The sequence below is a fragment of the Lonchura striata genome, chromosome 8 (assembly GCF_050655825.1).
Source record: "Lonchura striata isolate lonStrDom1 chromosome 8, ASM5065582v1, whole genome shotgun sequence".
In the NCBI taxonomy this organism is placed as follows: Eukaryota; Metazoa; Chordata; class Aves; order Passeriformes; family Estrildidae; genus Lonchura; species Lonchura striata.
In genome coordinates, this window is record NC_140710.1 from 1,140,124 (window position 1) to 1,164,225 (window position 24,102).

The 24,102-nt window shown below is 45.6% G+C and overlaps 1 protein-coding gene across 7 annotated transcripts in view; it reads left to right on the forward strand.

The window, feature by feature from the left end:
• LRRC7 (leucine rich repeat containing 7) overlaps positions 1-24,102 on the forward strand; it is a 95,110-nt gene that overhangs the window by 31,423 nt on the left and 39,585 nt on the right. For all 7 annotated transcript variants that reach the window (XR_014956984.1, XR_014956985.1, XM_077785298.2 and 4 more), the window contains exons 2-7: positions 11,782-11,984; positions 15,276-15,393; positions 16,231-16,309; positions 17,076-17,165; positions 19,646-19,702; positions 22,692-22,755. Coding sequence is in view for 5 of the 7 variants with exons in the window: in XM_077785298.2 (XP_077641424.1) it covers positions 11,782-11,984; positions 15,276-15,393; positions 16,231-16,309; positions 17,076-17,165; positions 19,646-19,702; positions 22,692-22,755 (611 nt within the window). In the remaining 2 variants the exon portion in view is untranslated. The remainder of the gene's footprint in view (positions 1-11,781; positions 11,985-15,275; positions 15,394-16,230; positions 16,310-17,075; positions 17,166-19,645; positions 19,703-22,691; positions 22,756-24,102) is intronic.

Sequence of the window (24,102 nt, forward strand, 5' to 3'; positions counted from 1 at the left end):
CATGGAAAGCTCTGGGGTCACTGCTGCACCCATGGGCAGTGGGATCACCTCTGGGTGGGCATGGAAAGCTCTGGGGTCACTGCTGCACCCAGGGGCACTGGGGGCACCTCTGGGTGGGCATGGAAAGCTCTGGGGTCACTGCTGCAGCCAGGGGCAGTGGGATCACCTCTGGGTGGGCATGGAAAGCTCTGGGGTCACTGCTGCACCCAGGGGCAGTGGGGGCACCTCTGGGTGGGCATGGAAAGCTCTGGGGTCACTGCTGCAGCCAGGGGCAGTGGGATCACCTCTGGGTGGGCATGGAAAGCTCTGGGGTCACTGCTGCAGCCAGGGGCAGCAGAGCTGTCCCTGAATTCCTGTGCTGCATTCCCAGTGTGTTCTGTCTGTATGGACTGAGTGCTCCCTCCTCAGCTTTTTTCCCAGCCCTACCCCACCCCTCTTTGTTCCCTCATCTTCTCCGTGACTGCTGCTGATTTTTCATTCTTTTTTGGATTCTCTCACGTCCCACCCCAAATTCTCTTTACTTCCCCTCCACTCAAACAGTGGCCAGAGCCCTGATCCCATTCTCCCTCTTTTTCTGATCCCTGTCCTCATTTTCTGATCCCCGTATTTTTTCCATAGGCAGCTGACACTGAGCACAGTGAGATTATTTTTTGATTTTCTTTCCCAGTTTGCAGTTTTCTGCCTTTAAATCAGTGAATCTCACCACAAAGCTGAGCCTGGGAAACTGAGAAGAGCTTCTGGATGCTTTTTCCTGTTTTTTTTTTTTTGCAGTGGCTCCTGCAGGAGAGTTTTCTACATGTGCCTCCCTTGAGTGACAACACTGGAAAACTGTCAAAGGCTGGGAGGTGGGAACTGTGGGGATTGAAATCCCTGCAGCACTTACAGCTCAATCCCAAAATCCTGCCGTGCTTTGGGACCTTAAATCCCATCCCATTCCATGGGCAGGGACACCTCCCTCCATCCCAGGCTGCTCCGGCCCCAGTGTCCAGCCTGGCCTCTCATGGATCCTGACTCCCCACTCCCTGGATGGCTGTAAAACAATCCTGGTTTTAGGAAAATCCTTTTCTTTCTCCTCAATTAAGTCCTGATAGGATGAGTTTGCCTCTTTTTTTAAGGCCGTGGAGGGATCGAATTTTTATTTTACCACTGGAGAACTCAGAGAAAGGATGTGTTTAATTAAATATTAACAAAATCCTCTCTGAGTTGTAAGAGCTCAGTACCTGTAGTAGATCAGTAAATTCAGGGTTGTCTTGGAGTCACCCAGCTCTGAGGACTTTAATGGATATAATTCAGTGTATTTTGGGTTGGTTTTATTGGTTTTTGGAGGTGACATCCCCATCCCCACAGGAACTCTTTCCACTGCCTCCTCCAGGTCTCCCAGAGAGAATCCACGTGGACTAAAAAGTGACAATGTCTCAAAATGGAGAAATTACCAATCTGTTAGAAATGTTTCAATAGAAATGAGCATAAAATAGAATAAAAATATTGATAATATAATCTAAGAATAAATAAAGTGTTTTGGCAATAACCAGAGAAAATTGTCAGGTGCCAAGGAGTACTGGAGGAGGAGCTGGGGACCTCGTGCTGCTCTGGGGACATTGTTCCACGTTTTTATTTTCATCATTGTCAGTAGAAAGGTGGCTGGGATAATTTAAATGGAAATAAACTGATGGAATCGTCAGCCGTCCAATGAATTTAGAAAAGCTTCGGGAAAAGCCTTAGTTCCTCTGCTGTCACTGTGGGAATGACAAACAGGGGTTGCTCAGTTTGGTTCTGGGGAAAGATCTGGGAAATATTCGATTGGTGCAGTTCAAAAAATCGAGTTAAATCTTTATAAAATGCATCTGTTTGATAGCTTTGCTCTGGAAAAGGTGAAGTTCTAATATTGGCAATTCCTGTCAGAATTAACCTGCGTTCTGTAAACTGGGATTTGGAGGATGCTGTAACAACATTCCAAGTGTTGCTGGGAGTGCTGTGGCTGTAATTCCAGGCAGAGCTGGGCAGAGCCCTCCAGATTTCTTTGGATGATTGGTGGCTTTACTTTGGTTTGTAGTTGTCCAAACAATTCAATATTTGGTACCTGCTGCAGAAAATGTCCATAAAATCCTCATTCAGCCCAGAGTGGGAAATTCCCTATTTCCCTTCCCCCTGGATTACAGATCCTTTGGGCCAGGCTTGAGCTCCTTTCCTGGAGTCACCAGAGCAGGTTGTAAATGGAAATTTGGTGGTTATTTATGAGCTGCTGCCAAAAAGCAAAAGCCCAGAGGCTCTCAGTGCCTGTACCCAGCTAAGGCTGAATCCAGCAGGTGGGTGGATGGTAAATTTATCCAAGGGTTTTGTCTGTGTTTCTTTAATCTGGCTGCAGGCTGTGGCTCTGGACATCCAGCACTTGTCAGGATTGCTCTGGGGAGGAATCTCAGCCTCAGCTAAATGAGTTGAGACAAGGAAAATCCTTCTGTTTTGTCAGAGTGCTTAGGATAAACAGGGGAAATAGTGAAAAAAAAAAAAATCCCACAGCATATCACTGTGGCTGAATGAAAAGGATGTGCCAAAGTCTTCCAGAGCTGTTCTGTCCACAGCTGCAATTCCCAAAGCTCTGCTGCTCCCTTCCCTTAGGAATCCAGCCCTCCTATTCCCAGAGTGGAACAATTTGGTGCAGTTCTGGTGGCTGAGCCCAGTCTACAACGTGAGTGATAAAAATCTCTTGAGAAAGTCATTGCTAAGATTGCATAATTGGGCATTAAAGTTCTGATTATACTTTCCAAACTCTGGGACTTTGTTAAAAACCTGACATTCCAAAGCACTGAATTTCAGTGTTTGACAGCTCAGCTGTGAGAGTTTTTTACAGAACATTTGTACCAGAAGAACAGCATGTTAATTGCCTAAAAAAAAAAAAAAACTGGGACAGATTAATCATGGAGCAGGATAGTTGGGAGAATGCAGTTCTGGAGCCCTCTGCTGATGGATTTCCTCGTGGGAAGGGTGGCCAGGCTTTGGAAGGGGCTGGAGTGGCCATCTCTGGGGGTGGCACTCAGTGACAAGGTGGGGATTTGGCACCGCTTGGACTCGGTGATCCTGGGGGGCTTTTCCATCCTCACTGAGATTCTCCTGGGATTCCACAACCACCCAAGCAGGCATCCTTCCTTTCTCTCGGGGTTCTGTGGCCGAGATGACCCGAGATCCTACAAAGTCTTTTCCTCCCAGCCCTGCAGCCAAGGAAGAAGTCGAGATGCATTGCTTTTGCTTCTCAAGGATTTTTATTTTTTCTTATCTGTAACTTTCTTTCTCTGACCTGCTGAGCTCTGTCTAGCAGGTCAGATCGTGGTACTCTGTCCCTCTAGGGTGGTGTTTGCATTTTACACCAAAAACCACGTGTGATTTATTTATGATTAATTCCCAATACCCATCACCCATGTTGGTGTGTCTCTAAACCAATAAAAAGTGTCACCATCACAGCGAAAGATGGAGAAAAAGAAGAAGGAGATGAAGGACAAAACACACCCAAATTCCTCCATCTTGCCTCCTGAACCCCTTTCTAAAAAACCCCAAAATTCTAATTTTTCACCCTGTGTTACATTAACTCAAACTCGTGTGACCTGTAACTCCTCACACAGAGCTGGCAGCTTTTCCCACAGGTTAAAATCTCAGCCACAGGTGTTTGTGACTTGGTGCCAGGGTCTGGAGCAGCCAGGGCAGCCAGAGGGATGTCCAGGGTCCCCACACCTTTCCATGCTGTCCTTGAACATTCTTGCCATCATCCTGCTCCCTAAACACTCTGGAGGTGCTCCAGCTGAAATATTGGAGGGAGCTCTGTGCGCAGCATTTGGAGAGTGACCAGCCCGAGCTGGTAACTGCATTTGGAGAAAGAGTTTACAGCCACAAACTGCTCATTGCTTTATTCTTTATTTTTACTTTGTTGTTAGAAGTGGAAGCTGGGTTTGTGTCACACAATAACATCACGGAATCGATCTCCTGAGTGGGGAGGGACCCACAAGGATCATCCAAGTCCAACTCCTGGCCCTGCACAGGTCTCGTTTATTGTTCCTGAGGTTATTTGAAGCAGAGAGAGCTCTGGTAGGGCTTTGTTTTCTCAGATCTATGAAGCCAAGGCTTTCTGGCACTGTCATTGCCTTGGAAAAGGGAGGAGCTGTCCTGGAGCTGCCCTGGATCCCCCATTTTCCTGTCCAAGGGCAGCTGCTCTGGGGGTGACTCTGACAACACCGTGACAAGGGTTGGGAGCCTCGAGGATTTAAATTCAGCCAGAGAGGCTGTGCTGAGTTCTGAGTTCTGAATTCTGAGTTCTGAGTTCTGAATTCTGAGTTCTGAGTTCTGAGTTCTGAGTTCTGAGTTCCGAATTCTGAATTCTGAGTTTTGAGTTCTGAATTCTGAGTCCTGAATTCTGAGTCCTGAATTCCAGACTCATCTCCCTTTGAAGGGGGACCTGGCCCTGACAAAACTTGTTTAAACCACAAAAGAGCAGGAGGCATTGGAGAGTTTAAACATGGGGTATGGGAAGGAAGTGAGGATGTGCCAGCCACAGGTTTCCTCAGGGAAGGGAAATCCAATTTCAAGGAACCACTTGCCAGTGAGGCATTCTATGAGGGAACATTCTCTGGGCAACCTGTGGCTGCCCCTGATCCCTGGCAGTGCCCAGGGCCAGGTTGGACACAGCCTGGGACAGAGGGAGGTGTCCCTGCCAGGGCAGGGTGGCACTGGGTGGGATTTAGGGTCGCTCCCATTCCAGGATTCCATGCTATGCACTGAAATACAGAAGAGACAGGCTCAGGAGTTCCCGGATAATGAGGTGTTTATGGAGATAAATGTCAGGTTTAATGTGAAATCATTTTCTCATATTTGAGCAACCAATTTTCATGACTGCTTGTGGGAATTGTGCCTTTGAGATTTCCCTGCTGCTGACATTCCCTGTACAGCCACAGGCTTTGGCATTCCCAGAATCCCATTTATGAGCAGCCACGGAAGCATCTTCCAGCACTGCATCCACAGCCAGGAAAGGGAAGGACAAAGAGGAAGGGTGGACAGCAAAAATTTTTGTGCTTTTTGCCAAAATATAAAGAGCAGAGTGAGCAGGGAAAAGTTTTTAGTTGGGAATGAAGAAGGGGAAGAACTAAATCTATGTTTGCTCATAGTGGAATGTTTCTGTAGGAATTCCTGGGAGAGAGGGTGATTCCGTAGTAAAGAAAGGATAATTCCATAGGCAGGAAATTATTGTGGAGGTGCAGGACTTTAAACCCAGATGTAGAGAGTTTGGGGAGATCAGGGAAGAGGGTGGGAGCCAGAGGGGGGGTCTGGGGCTGGGTGGGGCCTGTGCTTGGAATGGGAAGGGGATGTGTGGAAAGAGGGAATCCAGGAGCATCGGGGTGGGAAGGAAGGACAGGATGGCCCAGGTGAGAAGTTATTGCTGGGGAATAACGAAGAGCAGAGGAGGTTAAAGAAGGTGAATGAAAGCTGGGAAATAGTGGGAATATCCATAAGAATGGGCACCTCGTGGGATAGAAACTCTCCAGGTACAGTTGGAGTGAAGGCATGGGATCAGAACTGGAATTTTTAATGGTTCAAAAATCCCTGCTTGGTTCAGAAAGAAAAAGGTTCTGTGCCTGGATGGGAACATTTCCCACGCTGAGGGAGCCACACATTTTCCAGGCAGTTTGCTGTGTGCATCCCAGAGATTTGGGAACGACAGAAATGAGCTTAATCTCCAGTTTGGAACTTCAGTAATACCTGCTCCAGTGGGAATGTCCCATCCCATGGGAGAGAGGCAGGGAAAAGTCCCTCATCCCTCAGGATAAGAGGGACCCTGAGGGGCTGGAGCGTGTCTAGGGCAGGGAATAGAGCTGGGAAGGGGCTGGAGAATCCCTGAGGAGCTGAGGGGGCTGGAGAATCCCTGAGGGAGCTGGGAAGGGGCTGGAGAATCCCTGAGGAGCCGGGAAGGGGCTGGAGAATCCCTGAGGAGCCGGGAAGGGGCTGGAGAATCCCTGAGGAGCTGAGGGGGCTGGAGAATCCCTGAGGAGCTAGGAAGAGGCTGGAGAATCCCTGAGGAGCTGAGGGGGCTGGAGAATCCCTGAGGGAGCCGGGAAGGGGCTGGAGAATCCCTGAGGAGCTGGGAAGGGGCTGGAGAATCCCTGTCCTGGCTGCAGTCTGTGGCTCCCATTCCCCTCCCTGGCACTGCCAGCCTGGCAGAATTCCCCCACTTTTCCTGCTTCAGTCCTGCTAAACTGATTTGTGTGCCAGGAATAATGCAGCTGGATTGTGATGGAAACCACTGGGAAGTAACTGGGGATTCTGTAGGAACCTGTGAGGAAGAAACCCAGAAGTTTTGTTGTTCCTACTTAAATCCCAGTTTGTTCCCGTGGTGCCTTCAGCAGGTGAACGACGTTTTCTCTGCTGTTCCTCTGGAGAGCACTTCCAGCCATTGCTCCCTAAAGCATCAAATAAAGCCCATTTCATCCCAAATTTCACAGCACATCATCTCCTAAACGAAAGGATTACTTCGCATAAAAGCTGTGACACATCAAAGATCCAAGCAGAAATGTAAATTCCCTGATTTCCAGACAGCACGCTTCCCCAAGAAATGTCTCTTGTTTATTGGGATTCTCTCCTGCTGAAATGTCTGCAGGGTGAGCTGTCAGAGTGATTGGAATTCGTAGCAATTAACGGCATAATGATTAATTTTCAACATGTGCCACTAATGTGCAACAAATTACTGGAATTCTGTCACTTCTATAAAAAGAATACGGGGTTTTCCTTGAGGTTGTGCAAGAATTGTGTGTAGAGAGAACAGGACACAGATTATTGATAATCAAACCAACCCCTAGAACTGCTTTTGCTGTCACTAAAATGCCTTTGCAATTGGAGTCATCATCATCTAGGATTATCCAAAACCATTTGCTCAGAAAAGCTCCTTCAGGTAGGAATTTCAAGGAAGGAATTTGGGAATTTCGAGGCAAGGCCAATAGTAACCTTTGGAATCAATGAATATCTCATCAGAAAAGATAAAGATTTGCCTTTATATCCCAAAGGTGTAAGGTCTGGGCATCCAAAACTGATACTTGGTAGAAATAATTCTTCAGCTTTACTTCACCCTTTTTCTGCACCTTTCCCAGATCCCAAGGTGTTCAGGTCTCCAGGGACCTCCCAGGACTTGCAGCAAAGCCAGGGAAACTTCCCCTCATTAATATCCCCAGGAGACAAAAGCTGAAATCTGATTTTTCATGCTTGGTTATTTTATTTTAGGATTAGCCAAATCTGAATGTGAACCTGAATGCAGACCATTGTAATGGGGACATAATGAAGAGAATTCAATTACCAGCATTAAATGGCATTTCTGGAGGAGATATGCTGCTTATCTGGGAATTTCTGTGCAGGAAAACAATTCAGATAATATTGCACACCCCTCTCTTTGATAAGGCCAAGTCCCCTTTGGAAGCTCTCTAATCATTCTGTTATTGTGACTTTAGAGCCAGAGTTCCTTAATCTTTTAGGAAGGTTAATGAAGACTATTACCAATGGCTGCTACAACCGGAATAAATCCCGAATTTTGCATTTCCAATTAGGAGCAGAACAGGGACATTCCTGTCTCCCTCACCTGGCTCAGGGGGGAAGTTTGGAACAAAATGCTTCTTGCTTCTAAACAGGGTGTGGAAAAGCGGAATTTGGATAAAGTGGAGAGACTTGTAGTGGAGAATCCCAGGATTCCTGAGGCTGGAAAAGCTTTCCAAGGTCCCCGAGTCCAACCTGTGACTGGTTGTCTCTGATTTTTTTTTTTTTTTGGGACATCAAAGATTCCACCCCCCTGCCATGGCAGGGACACCTCCCACCATCCCAGGCTGCTCCCAGCCCTGTCCAGCCTGTCCTTGGGCACTGCCAGGGATCAGCTGGTTCCACAGCCGCTCTGGGCACCTGTGCCACCTTCCCAGCCTGGAATTCCTTCCCATTATCCCGGCCATCCCTGCCCCCTGGCAGTGGCAAGCCTTTCCCTGGCTCCTCCTTGCTGCATCCCTCTGCCCTCTGCAGCAGCCCCAGCCCCTGCGCTGGGCCAGGGCTGCAGGTGGGCTCTCCCCTGGGCAGAGGGCAGCATCCCTGGGAATGGGAAATGCTGGGAAAGCTCCTTCCCCTCGGGACGTCTCCTGGGGAAATCGAGCCCACTGCTCAGGAAGAGCAACGCTGCTTTTCAGGCGGAGAACAAGCAGATTGCACCTCGTCAGAGTTCTTTTCTGAATGGGAAAACGGGGAGGAAATGCAAAACAGCAGCAAGGACTGATGGCAGAGCTTACATAAGCACAATTCTCATGTCACAATACGGGGTTACAGCTGGAGACAAAAGTTTAGGATGAAGAATACAAGGTAGAGGTAGTGAGAGTTACACAACTCCCCGAGCAAAACAAACCAAAAGTGCTGAAAACTCCCAGCGTTCGTGCAAACCTGGTGCCCACAAAGCTGCAGCTCGCAGAAAGGTGAGCAGCAAATTGAAAAACCAAAATCTGGATGAGGAGGTGGCAGAGCTGTGGAAAGGCTCCACGTGGTTGTAAATGCAGAGAGAGCCTTCCTCCGTCCCTTCAAGGCTCTGAAATTATTAACAGGGTTGGGTTTCTAATTGAAATGTGGTGCTGGAAATGAAGATGGCTCCGAGAGCTTTGAAGTTCCCTAATTATTGCAGTGACCCAGACTGCAACTGGACACTGTGCAAATCAGCCTGGCAGCCCGCAGAATTAATTAAAGGGAAGAAAGGAAACACAAGTGCAAGAAAGGAAACACAAGTCTGGCCAGTGGCAGGAGAATATCTGTGGGGAAGAGACTTTGGCCTAAAGGAAATTTGAGGGTCGTCTTCTGTTTTAATTCCAACTTTAAGCTCAGCTTTGTTCCATTTCTTATGTGGAGTCGCTGTTATCAAATCTCTTTTTGCAGAGAAAATGTAAATTCTGGGGTGTGGAACAAACTGGGAATCTCCCAGAGCCTTCCTTAGGGCAGAGGAGGGAGCAGCTGCCCTGGAACCCCCCCAGGAATCCTGGCAAATGCTCCAGAAAGGGCTCCTGCTTTCCAAACAAGTCTTTCATGGGATCAGGAGAAAAGAGGGATGTGCTTTAAAGAAGGGGAGGCTTAGATTGGATTCTTTGTTGGAGATTTAGATGGGACACTGGGAAGGAATTCTGTATTAATGGCGTTGGTTGTGCTGCTAAAAGAGAAAGGAAACGGGAGCAGAGAATCCATCCCTTGTGTGAGATGTGTGACAAAGGAGGAACTGAGGAGAACTCCCTGCTCCTCTGGAAATAATCCCTATTTTCTGAACCCTCTGGCAAATGTTTTACTGCTCATTCCAGCCCTGCCACGCTCCCATCCACACTTCCAAGTTCTCAGTTTTCAGCATTTCTCGGTAACTTTCTAGCTCTGCCAGATCCCTGCACTGGGATTTCTTGGAGTTTTCTGAGTGAAAGTGGAAGGGCAGGAGGGGTTTGATGTTTGCTGCCTGGCCAGAGAGCTCAGATGGCCCCTGAGAGCCCAGACCCTGCTGCCTTTGGTCCCCATTGAATTTTGGCTCTGGTTATTCTGGTTACTTATTGAATTTTGGCTCTGGCTGTGGCACTGCAGCAACTCCCTGAGATACCAGCACTCCTGCGAAGTGCTCCGTGGAAAACTTGTTTGGGAGAAAAATAAAATCCATCATTAATGTATCCTGCAAAACAGCAAATTAAAGATTGATTCATCCTGCCAATCACACAGAGGGCACTTCTGGAGCTTTTTGTAGCAGCATTTTCACCACCTCTGCTCTGCACCCCCAGCTGGACTCTTCAGGAGATCCCAGAATTCCAGAATGGATGGGATTGGAAGGGATTCTTAAATTTCATTTGGAATGTTGGGATTTGGCGAGCTGTTTCATCCCTTCCTTAAATCAGCTGGGTGAACCCGCAGCAGTTTTCTCAGTCTTTCCAGCAGGTGAGGGAAATGTCTTCTCCTGTGGCTCCTGATAAACAGGGATTAGTGTTTTCCTGCACAAAAAGTCTGTGAATTGAGAAGGGATTGTAATTTATTGTAATTGATTTCCATAAAGCTCCTGTTTTCCTCAGATGAAGGAGTTTCTTTATAAGACAATAAACTGCAGGCACTGATAATGAGCTGCTTGCTGGAGCTGAAAAGGAGCAGGTTATTTTATGCTGCTTTCCTCATTTATTCAAGAAATAATCTGATTTTTGTGCTCTGTTGGAGGCTCTGATCTGCCTGTGTAATGTGTGACGTGGGGCAATGACCTCAGGACTCGGCTGTGGGGAACTTTGGTTCTCAACTGGGGAAAAGCACCAAGCTCTGGTGCTTCCAGGGGGATGGAAGAGGGATGAGGAATCCGGGGCAGGGATGAAGGAATGGACCGAGCTGTGTGTCCCTGACTCAGCTCAGTCAGGGGTGGCTCCTGGGCTGAGCCTTTTCCAGCAGCAAGCACCAGCACCAAGGAAAGGATCTCTGAACATCAGGACAGAGCAAAATGTAGGGAAAGAAAGTGTAATTACCAAAGCTGGAATTAATCCAGAGTAGGAATTAGTAATGCTGAAATTAATAAAAGGTTTAATTACCATGAGCCCACAGGGTGTGAAATTCCACCCCTTTCAATCGTGGCCCTGGTCCTTCGATTCCATACTGGTGCTTGCTATAAAAAACTTATTTTGCTTTATTTGGACTAATTTAGCGTGTTTTTTTTCCTAAATATAACTCAAAGCCTTGTTTTGGAAAATGAGAGCTGAAGGTTGAGCCCTCCTTGCCTTCGTGGTAAATATGTTTCAGGACAGCCTGGTTTATCCAGAATGTTTAAGTAACTCCTAAAGGTGTCCAGGATGGATTTAGGGACTGCTTGACGTGTTCCAAATCCGCTTTTGGAGCGTTCCCTCCATCCTGAAGTGGTTTGTTGCACAAGGAGTAGGGCACTGTGTAAAGTTACTCGCTGAGTTAGAGGTGCCCAGGCACGCTGGGGGTGAGGAGGGTCTGCACCCCTGGGACTGAGGGTGGGAGAAGTTTGGGAAAACTTCCTGGATGCATATTTTAGTGCAGGAAAAGGAGTAGATTTTGCTAAATCCCCTCTTGGAGCTTCCAGCAGAGCCTGGTGGCACAGGAGGAGCAGGAAGGGTTTGGGGTCGCTCTGTAGCTGAGGGTTCCGTCCCTGTTTCCCTCGGCTGCTGCAGGAGCCCGTGGGAGCAGCTGAGGGAGCTCTGCAGGTGTGGGGGATCCAGGGAAAATGCCCATTCCCCACGGGAATCCCACCCAGGTCCCTCCAGCTGCGTCCCGGCCAGCTCCGGGCAGGGAGCGGCGCTGGCTCTGTGCTCCCATGGGTGGGTTTGGATGGGTGGGCTTGGATGGGTGGGCTTGGGTGGGTGGGTTTGGATGGGTGGGTTTGGATGGGTGGGTTTGGGTGGGTGGGCTTGGATGGGTGGGTTTGGATGGGTGGGCTTGGATGGGTGGGCTTGGATGGGTGGGTTTGGGTGGGTGGGTTTGGATGGGTGGGTTTGGATTCCATGCCTTCCCACTTTGCCATGAAAGGCGGGCTTGCGGCCGGGCTTGGCGTGTTCCCTTCCACCCCAGAGCAGGGAACAGCTGCAGGGTCCAGGTTTGCTGCACTCCAAATCCCACCTTCCCATTCCAGCAAGGTGCCCCGGCACCGGACACGCTCGCTCCCGCTGTCCCTGGGGAAAGCTGCTTTGAACGAGCTGCACTCCGGAGAACATTCCCAAGAGCATTCCCCCAAAAGGCTGCTGAAATCCCGTTTTCCCCCCCTTTTCCCCCCAGTATGCTGCTTGGAGATGACAAGCAAAAGGAAGCTGATCGGCCGCCTGGTGCCGTGCCGCTGTTTCCGTGGCGAGGAGGAGATCGTCTCCGTGCTGGATTATTCCCACTGTGGCCTGCAGCAGGTGCCAAAGGAGGTCTTCAACTTCGAGAGGACCCTGGAGGAGCTTTACCTCGATGCCAACCAGATTGAGGAGCTTCCCAAGGTAACCCACGTCCTGCTGGGGCACCAGGGCAAAGCCTGGGACGTGTGCCCGGCTCTGGGGCGGCTGGAGCTCCCGGGGGCAGGCGGAGATGGGGGCTCCAGGAATATTCCTTGGAATCGGGGCTGAACTGGGAGGAGAAGGGACTCCTGCTCCTTCTTCACAGCACAGGAATGGGGCAGCTTGGAGCCTGAAACTGGGAAAAACAATTCTCCCAAAGAAACTGTTCCGGCCCCGGAAATTCCTTTGGTATCCAGTACCTGGATCAGGAGCCACCACTGCCTTTGGATTCTCTCCATCCCTGCTTTTCCTTCAGGACCAGCCCTTTATCCCTGTGGGATGTTCCTGGGAATTCCTGTCCTCCCTGTTAGGACCAGCCCTTTATCCCTGTGGGACATTCCTGGGAATCCCAGTGTTCTCCTCCCTGTCAGGACCAGCCCTTTATCCCTGTGGGACATTCCTGGGAATTCCAGTGTTCTCCTCCCTGTCAGGATCAGCCCTTTATCCCTGTGGGACGTTCCTGGGAATTCCAGTGTTCTCCTCCCTGTCAGGACCAGCCCTTTATCCCTGTGGGACATTCCTGGGAAATGCCAACTGTCCAAGCAGGAGTTTCCTCACTGCCCTGAGACCATCCAAGCCATCCTTCCCGTGTAAAACTCCCCTTCTGGAACCTTCCAATCCATTCTCCCGCTGATCAATGTTTGCTATCAGGAATGAGAAGTTACTGCAACCAAAATGTTCTGGAAACAAAGGAGGGAAAGGTGGAGAAATCAATCAATGGCAGGTGCTGGCTCCGTAATGAAGCACGGAGGGATGGGATCCAGGCCATAATGGCATTTTTCTCCACAGTAATGAAAGATGCTTACAAATATTTAATTAAACACTGCTTCATTCTCCATCATCTCTCAGCAAATTTCCCATTTTTGCTGCACAGAGACTCTGACAAAGTTCCATTTACAAAAGTACAAAATGGGCTTTTTCCAAGCCATGGGGTTGCTTCTCTGGGATGTGATGGTTCATTGCCTGAGAGGTCTCACTCCATGGAGGAATTCTGCACAGATGGTGGGGCAGGGCCACCAAAATCCTTTTATTTTCATGGAAAAATGCTGTGGGGAATTGCCTGAGCTCTCCTGGAGACACAGCACGGAACCAGCTGGGTTCTATCCCCAGAAATCCCAAACGGATCCTGGGGAAATCCTGCTCAGGAAGCCCTGAGGTCCCATCTTCTCCTTCTTCCTTTTTTCTCCTTCTTCCTTTTTTCTCCTTCTTCCTTTTTTCTCCTTCTTCCTTTTTTCTTCTCCCTCTAATAGTAATAATAATAATAACAATAAATTCCCTTCTTTTCCTTCTGCCACTGAGGAATATTTGAAGTGTCTCATTTAGGGAGGGATTTTTGGGATATTTGGCTTGGGCCTCTTGGAATGATCAAAGTGTTTCAGAAAACAAATATATCCAAGCAGGATGCCAGAATCCTGTATGGGAAAAATGATGACCAAAGGGAAGAGTTCCAAAATGCTGGAACTGGGATGAAGGTGATAATTTTAATTTAGAGTAAATCAAATTTAACATAATCTTGGCCATGTGGAAGAGAAGATTAATGGCAGTGTTAATAGCACTCATCGGTTTTTGTCTTAAGCCTTTATTAATTGTTACCAGGAATTCAACAGCTGAAATAATTCCTTTATCAAGTTTTCTGCTCGAGGTGTTTTTGCTGCAGAGCTCAAGGCTTTTTTTTCATCACTGAATTAATATTCCAGGAGAGAAAATGCCTTTATTCCCCCATGAAACTGGCACTGCATTACTTAACAAGAACTTTTGTGTTATACATTAAATTCTACCATTCTCTCCTCCCTCTGTAAATGTGTTTTCAAAGAATTTGTTCCAGAGGAAATTTTTGGTAATTTTCCATTTTTTTGCCAAATATTCTGTGCCCCTGATATTACAAAATTCTTTTGAATCAAAACTTTTGATCATGTTTTATTATTTAATGAGGAAACAACTAAGTCCAGCTCTATTTTAATTTCATGTGATGCTTTAGAGTCCGGTAAATTATCTTATATTGATGCCTTAAACTCATTCTTTCTGATTTTATTTTTACTTTCCATTTCAGGTATCGTAATGATGATTCTTTTCCTGCTGATTTTTAGTTCTTCATTTCTTGTATTTCTCTGGTTTATTAAGGATTTACAAGATGTTTTTATACTTTTAACTCTCTTTTTTGGCTAAATCCAGCAAAGTCTTTTTATTCTCTTTGCCTTTGACTTCATTCTCCTGCTGCAAAAAAAAATCCTTTATTTGTATGAGTCAAGTGAATTGATGACTAATAAAGGGAAAATTGATCTGGATGAGAGTGGAGTCATTGGAATCAGCATCCAGAAAAACATGAGTGGGCTGGAATTCTCCCCAGAGGTGCAGAATAAATCCCTGATTTCATAACTCGGATCTCAGCAGCATCACTTGGATTTGGTCTGAGAGGAATTAGAGTTGTTCATGGGCAGAGGGGATGATGACTCCAACAAAATCCTGATGGCCAGGGAGCTCTGGAAACTGGGAAAAACACAGTGGGTGAAGAAAAAAAAGCAATTTTGGGACCTCATTCCCTCATTCCATGTCTCATACTCCTTCTGGTGCAACAGCACTTCATGAAACCATTCCAGAGGGAAGATTTTTAATTTGGCTTCTCCTTCCAGCACTTCCAAAGCCTTGGGTGTGTCCAGGTGGGGTCAGAACTCCGAGTTCCCAGCCCTCCTCAGCTCCCAGAGGAATTCCTGGTGAAAACTGGGAATCCACTTCTATAAAATTGGAATTTGATGGAAAAATTAGAATTGAGTCCTGAATTTTGGGCAGGGATTTCAAGGAAGTATCCTTTGGATAACGCCAAAGCATTTTTTGGATCTTGAGGATAATTACTTAACCCGAATGCAGTCACAGTCATTCAAAATCTGCCGTGAAATTTAATTATGAAATCAAGTATTTTAATTCGCTGTGAGGCACAAAAATTTGGGGATTTCTATGACAAATGTGAAACACAGCAATAAATACGAATTATATGCAGTGATATCAGAATTATAAGGTATTAATTGGGGTGACTTTACAGCTTTTGAGTGTCTTTGAACATCCCTGCTCCCCATGATCCATTCATCTCATCCCTGTCAACGGTGGGAACGCCATCCCAAAAACCCCACAAAAACTCTGCTGTGGCCAGCGGGGGATTTGCGCTGTTTGTGTGTCAGTAATGATCCCAAATGGATTTTTTGGGGTTTGTTTTTGCCCTCCATGGAACCCCCGGAACAGCAACTGTTCAACTGCCAAGCCCTGCGGAAGCTGAGCATCCCCGACAACGACCTGTCCAGCCTCCCGACGTCCATCGCCAGCCTGGTCAACCTCCGCGAGCTCGACATCAGCAAGAATGGTGAGGCCTCCCCCCAAAAAAACAACAACAAAAAAAAACTTGGAGCTGAGATGAAGCTCCCAAAAAACTGGGAGCCAAGATGAAGCTTTTCCTCCTCGCGGCGTGGAAATCCGCGCTCCGTCTCGGGTTTCCCGGCCGGCGCTCTCGGGGAGGGTCTGTGCAAATCCAGCTCTGGTTTTTCCTGTAAAAATTCGAGTTTTCTTCAGCATCCTGTGCTCTGGGAGCTTCTGCCCAGCTGGGAACAGGAATGTGAGGCCAGTTTTCCCTGCACGTAGGAGCATTCCACTTCCAAAGGGGTTCAGAGCTCGCTGGGCTCTGATGTGGGGGATTTGAACAATTCCCAGGATTTATCTGGACTGGTTTGCTGCTGTGCATTCCCAATTCTGCATTTTCATTTCAGACAGCCTTTGCTGTCTGAATTCTAGGGTCTTAGTTTTTAAAAAATGAGGCTTAGGAATTCCTGGAAGTGTTGGGAAATTTCCTGTTGAGGCGGTCTGGAGACTGAGGATTCTCTGAGAGAAAAGTAGCTTGGCAAGGGATGAAGTCACAAATCTCAGCACAAATTATGTCACTGTTAATTCTGGAGCATTATATAAATCAAGCAGTAGCAGAAGAGTTATAATTTTGTATTTTTATGTATTTATTTAGGGGTTGAGCATCACCTTTTGGATGGCAATTCCAAACTCTGTTTCCTTCCTGCTCAAGCTGAAGTCTGAGCTGGAAATCCCACTTAAGCATTTATTGACAAACCAGGCTGAACAGTTTTTGTGTAGATAATATTTGTCTGTGTCTAATAAATATTTCTGTGTATCTAATACTTTTTCTATGTTTTTTTAGGCATCCAAGATTTCCCAGAAAACATTAAGTGCTGTAAGTGTTTAACAATAATCGAAGCCAGCGTCAACCCCGTGTCCAAGTGAGTACCAGGAGCTCATTTTGCTCATTCCAAGGGCACAAAATGAGCTCAGAGCTTTTTACCCAGTCCTTTTGCAGGGTTAATCTGAATGTCTTTCTAATTGTTTAAATTCAAACAATTTAAATAGTTTCTAATTTAAACTCAGAGTGGGTTTGTCTGAGATCTGTTAGTGCCAGTCAGGCTGGGCAGTCTCTGATCACAGGGTGAGGCTTCACCTGGACACTTGGCCAGCCCTTATTCCTTATTCCTTCCAAAATCTTGCTAAAATAGCAGCAAAAAAAGAGTTGTAAATCCAGGATTTACAAAGTGGAGTGAAGGGGAGAAAGGGTGAAATGTTGATGTTTCAGTTTAAGAAAAATAGAGAGAAAGGGAAGAGTGAGAGGGATGAAGGAGAAAGAGAAGAGAAGAGAAGAGAAGAGAAGAGAAGAGAAGAGAAGAGAAGAGAAGAGAAGAGAAGAGAAGAGAAGAGAAGAGAAGAGAAGAGAAGAGAAGCAAGATGAGATGAGACAAAACAACTTTGGTTTAAATCCCTCAAACAGGATGGGAGAAAAGGCTGCTGTCCCCTGAATGTGCCAGGCCTTTGCATTTCCCTTTTGTAGCAATGCAGGGAAGGTGGGAATGGGCAAAACTGTTAAAAGTGAGTTCTTCAGGAGAATTTGGGTAGAAGTAGGTGAGAGAGAAAGTCACCTTTCTGCTTCTAAATATACATTGTTATTATCTCCATGGCAACTCGGGGTGAGCATTAAGGTTTGCTCTGTTTTTTTAGGCTGCCAGATGGCTTCACACAACTTCTAAATTTGACCCAGCTCTATCTAAACGATGCCTTTTTGGAGTTTCTTCCAGCTAACTTTGGAAGGTAAGGATGAGTCACCACAGCACATTCCTGTGCTTGAACCCAGCTCAGGCTCCAGGGGACCGGCCCAAAGCTGGCTCCCCTTGGGAAGTGAGCACAAACCCCAGAGATTTTGGCTTTTCTGCCCTGTTCTCCTGGGTGAGTGTTGTGTCAGCAGGAACGGGGTGGTGAGGGCCAGCAGGGCTTGCAGAGGCTCATCCCTCTGCAGGGACTCAGCTGTGTCACCTCAGGTCCCTCCTGGTGACAAAGGGACAGGAGGGTTGGAGCCCAGCACATCCCTCTGGCTGCCCTGGCTGCTCCAGACCCTGCAGGGGCTCAGGGACCCTGGCACAAAGTAAAAACACCTGTGGCTGAGATTTTAGCATGTGAAAAAAGCTGCCAACTCTGTGAGAGGAATTACAAACCACAAGGGTTTGAGTGGTGTGGTAGTGGAATTAACAATGGTGAAAAAGTAGAATTTTGGGATTTTTAGAATATAATTCAATGGGGTACAAGATGGAGGGATTTGGGCGTGTCCGGGCCTTCTTCTCCTTCTTCTTGCCCTCCATGTCTTGGTGTGATGGTGACATTTTCTATTGGTTTGGGATGGGGACACACTGTCCACCGTAAATGACAGACATTGGCACGTTATTGTAAACATGGCACAGGTAGTTTTTGGTATAAAATGCAAACACCCCCTGAGGGCAGACAGAACACCACGGGCTCCTTGCTAGGCAGAGCTCAGCAGGTCAGAGAAAGAATGTTTAGATAAGAAGAAATAAAAAGCCTGGAGAATGCAATTGGAGACATTCCAGGCTCCTTCTCGGGCTGCCAGGCCAGGGAAGCAAAGACTCTTTTTGATCTCTCGGGGTCATCCTGAGACCTCTGAACCCCAAGAATTCCACAGAGGGTGAGGAGCTGTGGCTCAGAAGGGAGGTGGAACATGGAAAGGTGAAATGTGGAAGCAGAACGAGGGAGAGTCCAGAGACAGCAGGGCAAAAATAAACCCAGCGAGAGCAGAGCCAAACATGTCAGGTAAGGACAGAGCAGAGGTGGTGGGGACCAGAGCGTGGTGGGTTTGGCTGGCCAATTAGAGATTTCACCAATTAGAGATTTCACCAATTAGAGATTTCACCAATTAGAGATTGCACTGGGTTTTTAGGTCTCCCAGCCCCTACACCGACCGCTGTGGTGGTTTCAGTGCTGGCCACTGACCAGTGCACTCACTTCCTGGGAGACAGGAGTAGGAGAAAGGCTCAAAACCCTTAAAGGATATAAAGAAAATTTCATTAACTAAAAGGAAGTAACTAAAATTTAGTAACTAAAGGGAAGAAAAGTAGCAGGAATCAAAGCTAACCCTTCTGAACGCTTCTCCTGCCCCCACAAGCTTTTCTTTTCCCAGTGGACACAGAGTTAACCCAATTCCCACAGGAGCTGGGGATCCCCACCCTGCAGAGCCCCGGCAGAAATGGGGAGTTTATCCCGCTGGGAACTGCTGGAATTTCTGCCCTGGGATTGTCCCCCTGGGCGAGGAGCTCAGGAGACAGAAGATCAGCAGAGCAAAGCTGTGGTGTTGTCACAGAACTCACCCAAGCCCAGCTTTAGGCTGGTCCCTGCAGCCACTTGGGTGAAAGTTTTATTGTTTATTTTATTTATTATTAATTATTTTATTGATTATTAATTTTTTTAATTTATTTATTATGTATGGGAACATCAGCTCAGCTCTCCAAATGACAAAATGTGACAAAATGTGACAAAATCCTGCTGGGATTGATGCTGGACTGCTCAAGCCTGGGAAGATAAAAATGCTGAGGATTATTACTATTATTAGTAGTATTATTAGTATTGTTATTATTTTTTATTAACTATATATTCTTTTAATTCTTATTACTTTCATAATAATTATTATAATCACATCCCCTGGTGTCAGATCTAGATCCAAATATCCAGGGGAAGGGATGGATGGAACGCTCAGTGTCTGTACCCATCCTGCTCTGGCAGAGCCCTGCTGGGGCTTGGGCTGATAATTTTGGGATTAAGGACAGGTTTAGGAGCCCAAATCTTTTGGCAGAAAAAATTTTATTCCACAAGTGCTGATTTTATATGGATTAAGTGACTTTAATTCCTTTATTATTGTTGCTGTTTCCCTCCTGCCTGATCTATTTGACCTTACACTTACAAACCTTGCTCTTGCATTCTTGTTGCCTTTTTTTGTTCCTTCCAAACTTCTCAGCTTTTCTTGTGTTTGCCTTGCTGGAGTAATGATTAAAATAAATTAAAAATTGCTTAAAAACCTGATAAATGCCAGAGGTTTTCAGGAGAATTCAGATCAGGGCAGACATTACATTACATTACAGAAATTATTTGGCTCTGATTTTTGTCCCACAAGAACTGGATGTTGGATTATTTTGCATAAAACACATTTCTTAAAATTAAAAGAATAATTTCAAACGGTTCTGATAGACTCTTTGAATGCATTAATTATTTTTTTCTCCTATTTCCAGACTTGTCAAATTGCGAATTTTGGAGTTAAGAGAAAACCACTTGAAAACTCTACCAAAGTAAGTGCTGGGGTATTTACATTTATTCACCTGGAATTTCCAAAAGTGCCAAATATTTGGATTGGTAGCAATGCAGTGGTGATGGTTCTGTGAGTTTTTTGGGGGTTTTTTTTGCATTTTTAAAAGAAATTCTACTGAAGGTTTTTAGTTATTTTTTGAGCTGCTGCTCCACTTTCTCCCGAGGTCCCAGTGAGGATGGGAAGTGTTTGCCAACTTTGGGGTTACAAATATTTGCAATTTCCCTGGCGCCCTGTTTTCCTAAAATAGCAGCCCTGGCTGACCTGGGGAACTCAACCCCCAGGTTCACTGCCCTATTAAAATATTGGCAATATTTTAATCAGCAGCTGCTGCCTCGAGGTTCCCCTTGAGGCTTTTCCAAGCTGGATCCGTTTGCTGTTCAGGGAAGAGGCTGGAAATGCATCCCATTGTTCTGCTTTAGGGAAAAAAGGCTTTTCCCATTGTTTTGCTTATGGAAAAAGGGCTTTTCCTATTGTTAAAGGGGGTAAAGTTATTGGAAAATGTATTATTAATTTTTATTTTTAAATTCTTTTATTAATTTATTTTATTATTTTATTGAATTTTATTTTACCAATTTGTTTTATTGTATTATTTTATAAATTTATTTTAATTTTAAATATTTTTATTTTATTTTATTTTATTTTATTTTATTTTATTTTATTTTATTTTATATTTTATTTTATTTTATTTTATTTTATTTTATTTTATTTATTAATTATTCTTCCTAGAATCCCAGAATCCCAGGCTGGTTTGAGTTGGGAGGGAGCTTAAATCCCATCCAGTTCCAAGGACAGGGACACTTTCCTTGGGCCAGATGAGCTTTAAGGTCTTTTCCACAGAACTCTGAGGTTCTTTTCTGAAGGAAAAGAGAAAAGATTCTTTTCCATCTCCTTAGGAATGCTGAATTCCAGAGAAAAACCTGCTGGCCTGAGTGGTGGGAGGGGAGAACGTGGATAACCCTGGAGAATGCCCCAGCCTCACCCTCCTGTTCTTGATTTCCTCTGGAGCCTTTTAAAAAGCACATTCCACATTTTAAAATGCTTTTTAAATAAAATAATTTTATTCTGCGCCTCGTGGGAATTCCACGCTCGTGGCCCCTCCCGAGTGGAAGGAGAGCTCCAGAGCGGATCCTTCGATGGGATTCCCCATTTTTGGGAAATCTCTGTTCATCCTCACTGGGGCAGTGAGTAAATATTTCACTGAGCATTGCTCAGGATTTCTCCTTTCCTCATCCACCTCTGTAAAATGACCCCACGCAGCAACTGCAACGAAGCTTCCCACAAGAAGAATATAAAGAATGATATGAAAGAGAGAAAAACAGCAGCAGCGAATGGGAAAATCTCGTTTTCCATTGGCAGCGTCGGCAGAGCTCCATTTTTTGATGGAGCCCCAGATCCCCGAAATTAATCTGCCCCCGCATCAATTTTAGTCTCTAATTGTTTGTTTGACTGTAGAAATGGCACAAATAATTAAAAGTTGCATTTGAAGCTGTATTTTTGGTGCAAAACTCAAAGTTGTTGAAGTTGTGTTCGAAAGAATTTGGGATGAAAGACAAAGGGTTTTACCAATTTGAGTGTATTTAATCTCTGAAGAGTTCCAGGATTTAATCATTGAAAAGACATGACGGAGAAATCCAAAATATTAAAATATATATAATATAGTAAATATATAATGTGTGTAATAATTAAAATATTCATTATAATAATATATGGTGATACATTTCAGTGGAGTTTGTCTCCCTGGTTTTGTGGCGTTTATTTCCCTGTTTCTGTGGAGTTTATTTTCCTGTTCCTATGTAGTTTATTTCCTATTTCTGTGCAGTTAATTTTCGTATTTCTGGGAAGTTTATTTTCCTCTTCCTGTGGCGTTTACTTCCTATTTCTGTGGAGTTTATTTTCAGGTTCCTGGGGAGGTTATTTCCTGGGTTTGTGGGGTTTCTTTCCTGTTTCTGTGGAATTTATTTCCCTGTTCCTGTTTTTATGGAGTTTATTTCCTATTTCTGAGGAGTTTATTTCCCTATTTCCATGGAACTTATTCCCTGTTTCTCTGGGGTTTATTTCCTATTCCTGTGCAGTTTAATTCCTGGGTTTTTTTGAGTTTATTTCCCTGCTTTAACAAAGGGAAAAGGACATTTTCTGGCACTAAAAGAGCAGCAGTGCTCTCAGCACAGCCAGGCTGAAATGCTGGACCAGGGCTCTGGTTTTCAGGCACAGCCTTTCCACAATAATCACATTTACCTCTGGTACAAATTGCAGAGACAGAATGGTTGATATTTTAGATCACAGCAATTAAAGCTATGCTAATTTTTTTGATTAGGATCTGATTACCTCGGGAGGCCTCTGAACTGCCTGTTGCAGTTCATGTTAAATGATTTCATTATTTTTATCCTCTTTTTTCACTGCACCCCTCCACCCCCCCAAACCCAGCGTGGTGTTTGGTTCACTTTGGTCTATCTGGGCTTAAGGAGAAATTCTGTACTTGGGATAAAGCCCTGCTCCAGTTTTGTTCACGGCAACAAAGGCAAAATTTAATTTATTAACTTTGAACTTGATTAAATCTGAACCTCATAGCAGGGGACCTGGCTCAAGAGTCCAAACACTTTCTTTATGTGGTTTATAAAAAACTACAGCAAGTGCACAAATCTCTCTCAAAAAGCCACAATTTCTGTTGTATTTCATTTCAATCACTCATTGATATAACATGGGGCATTTTCCCTGAGCAAATACGCAAAAATATGCCAAGATTTTGTTTTATTTTTATATGGAAATAACTGTTGCTGGCTTTTGAGTCCAATGACTTCCGTCAACGTCTCAAGGATGGAATGGATTGTTGAAATTTGCATCAGCATCCAACTGGTGCGATTCTTTTTTGCCACCACAGTGTCACTGCAGCTTTATTTTCATCCCCCCAAAACCTGGCCGACGTTTTGCCAGTTAAAATCTCATTTTGAGTCTTTGCTCCTCTGTTCCAGGTCAATGCACAAACTGACTCAGCTGGAGAGGCTCGATCTGGGCAATAATGAGTTCTCTGAGCTGGTAAGAAAGGCTCCAGTTTTTAAGGGGAAACCTGGGGGGTTTGGGTGCTCTGTCCACAGGGAATGAAACTTTTCCTGGAGAGGCTTGGTGGGATCCTGCCTTGGGCAAGGGACACATTTCCCTCCAGCCCAAACCAGTCTGGCATTCTGCAGTTCCAGCAGAGGTCGGTTCTGATCCTTATAAGCGGTTTCTGCCTCCAACTCATCCCCAAAATCCAAATTATTTTCCCTGAAATTGAAATCTTTTGGGAATTTTTCCTGCTGTCAGCACAGGAAGTGAGAGATGGGAGCCATGGAAAAACAGGAGCAGGGATTGCAGCCCTGCAAGGGAATAGCTCCTGCAGCTTTAGTTAAAACTGAGATAATTCCACTTCAAACAATCCCTGAAATGTCTCCTGGTGCTACGAAGCTGCAGCAAAGTCTCTACATCTGTTTTATGGAGCAAAGTTCCAGGCTGCTCATTTATTCCGTGCAGGAGGAAAGAGAGGATTTAACTCCGATTTTTAATTAAAGTCTTCAGCGTGGATAAACAGAGCGAAATTTTCAGAAGAGCTGCTTGGAATTTTAATTGTAGGAATTAAATCCTGCCCGAGTTCAGAGCTTCTCTTCTGGGGGCAGCTTGGGTTTGTGGTGTTTGAAAGGAATTGGACAATATTCCATGTATTTCCATTCCCTGGCAGCCCAGTGACCCCACGAGTGATCCATCAGGAGAGGGGAGATCCCATCCTCCTGTTAGGGCCAGAATTCCCAAGTTTACTCATTTTTCAGCCAAAATGTAGGAGCTGGAATCAAGTGCCAGGAGCCAAATGGGCCAAGAGGCCAAGGAAGAGTGGGAATGTGCAGGAATGTCAGGAAGGGAGTAGGGAGGGAAGGAAAAGGAGAGAGGACAAAGTAGAATTCAACTTTCTCCTTAATTCCTGTGAGTCTTCCATTCAGGCTCGATCCCAGGAAGCTTTTCTGCATGGAGAGGGTGGTCAGACCCTGGAATAAACTCCTGGAAAGGGGGATTAAGGGACATCTGGACAATTCCCCTAATAATATCCTTTGAGGTTTGGTCAGAGTGACTTGGTCAGGGAGCTGGACTGGGTGGTCAATGTAAAACCCTTCCAGCTGGTTCCCTCCTGTTCCTATTCCTGTTCCTATCCCTGTTCTATTCCTGTTGCTATTCTCTATTTTATTCCTATTCCTTTTCTGTCCTATTACTATTCCTATTCCCACTGTATTCCAATTGTAGCAACCTATGTGGGAAATGGGAATATTCCCCAGACAGGCCCACACCAAAGCATTTCTAACAGAGACAAACAAGGTTTTGATGGCACTTTTAACTTTTAATGGCACTTTGATACCA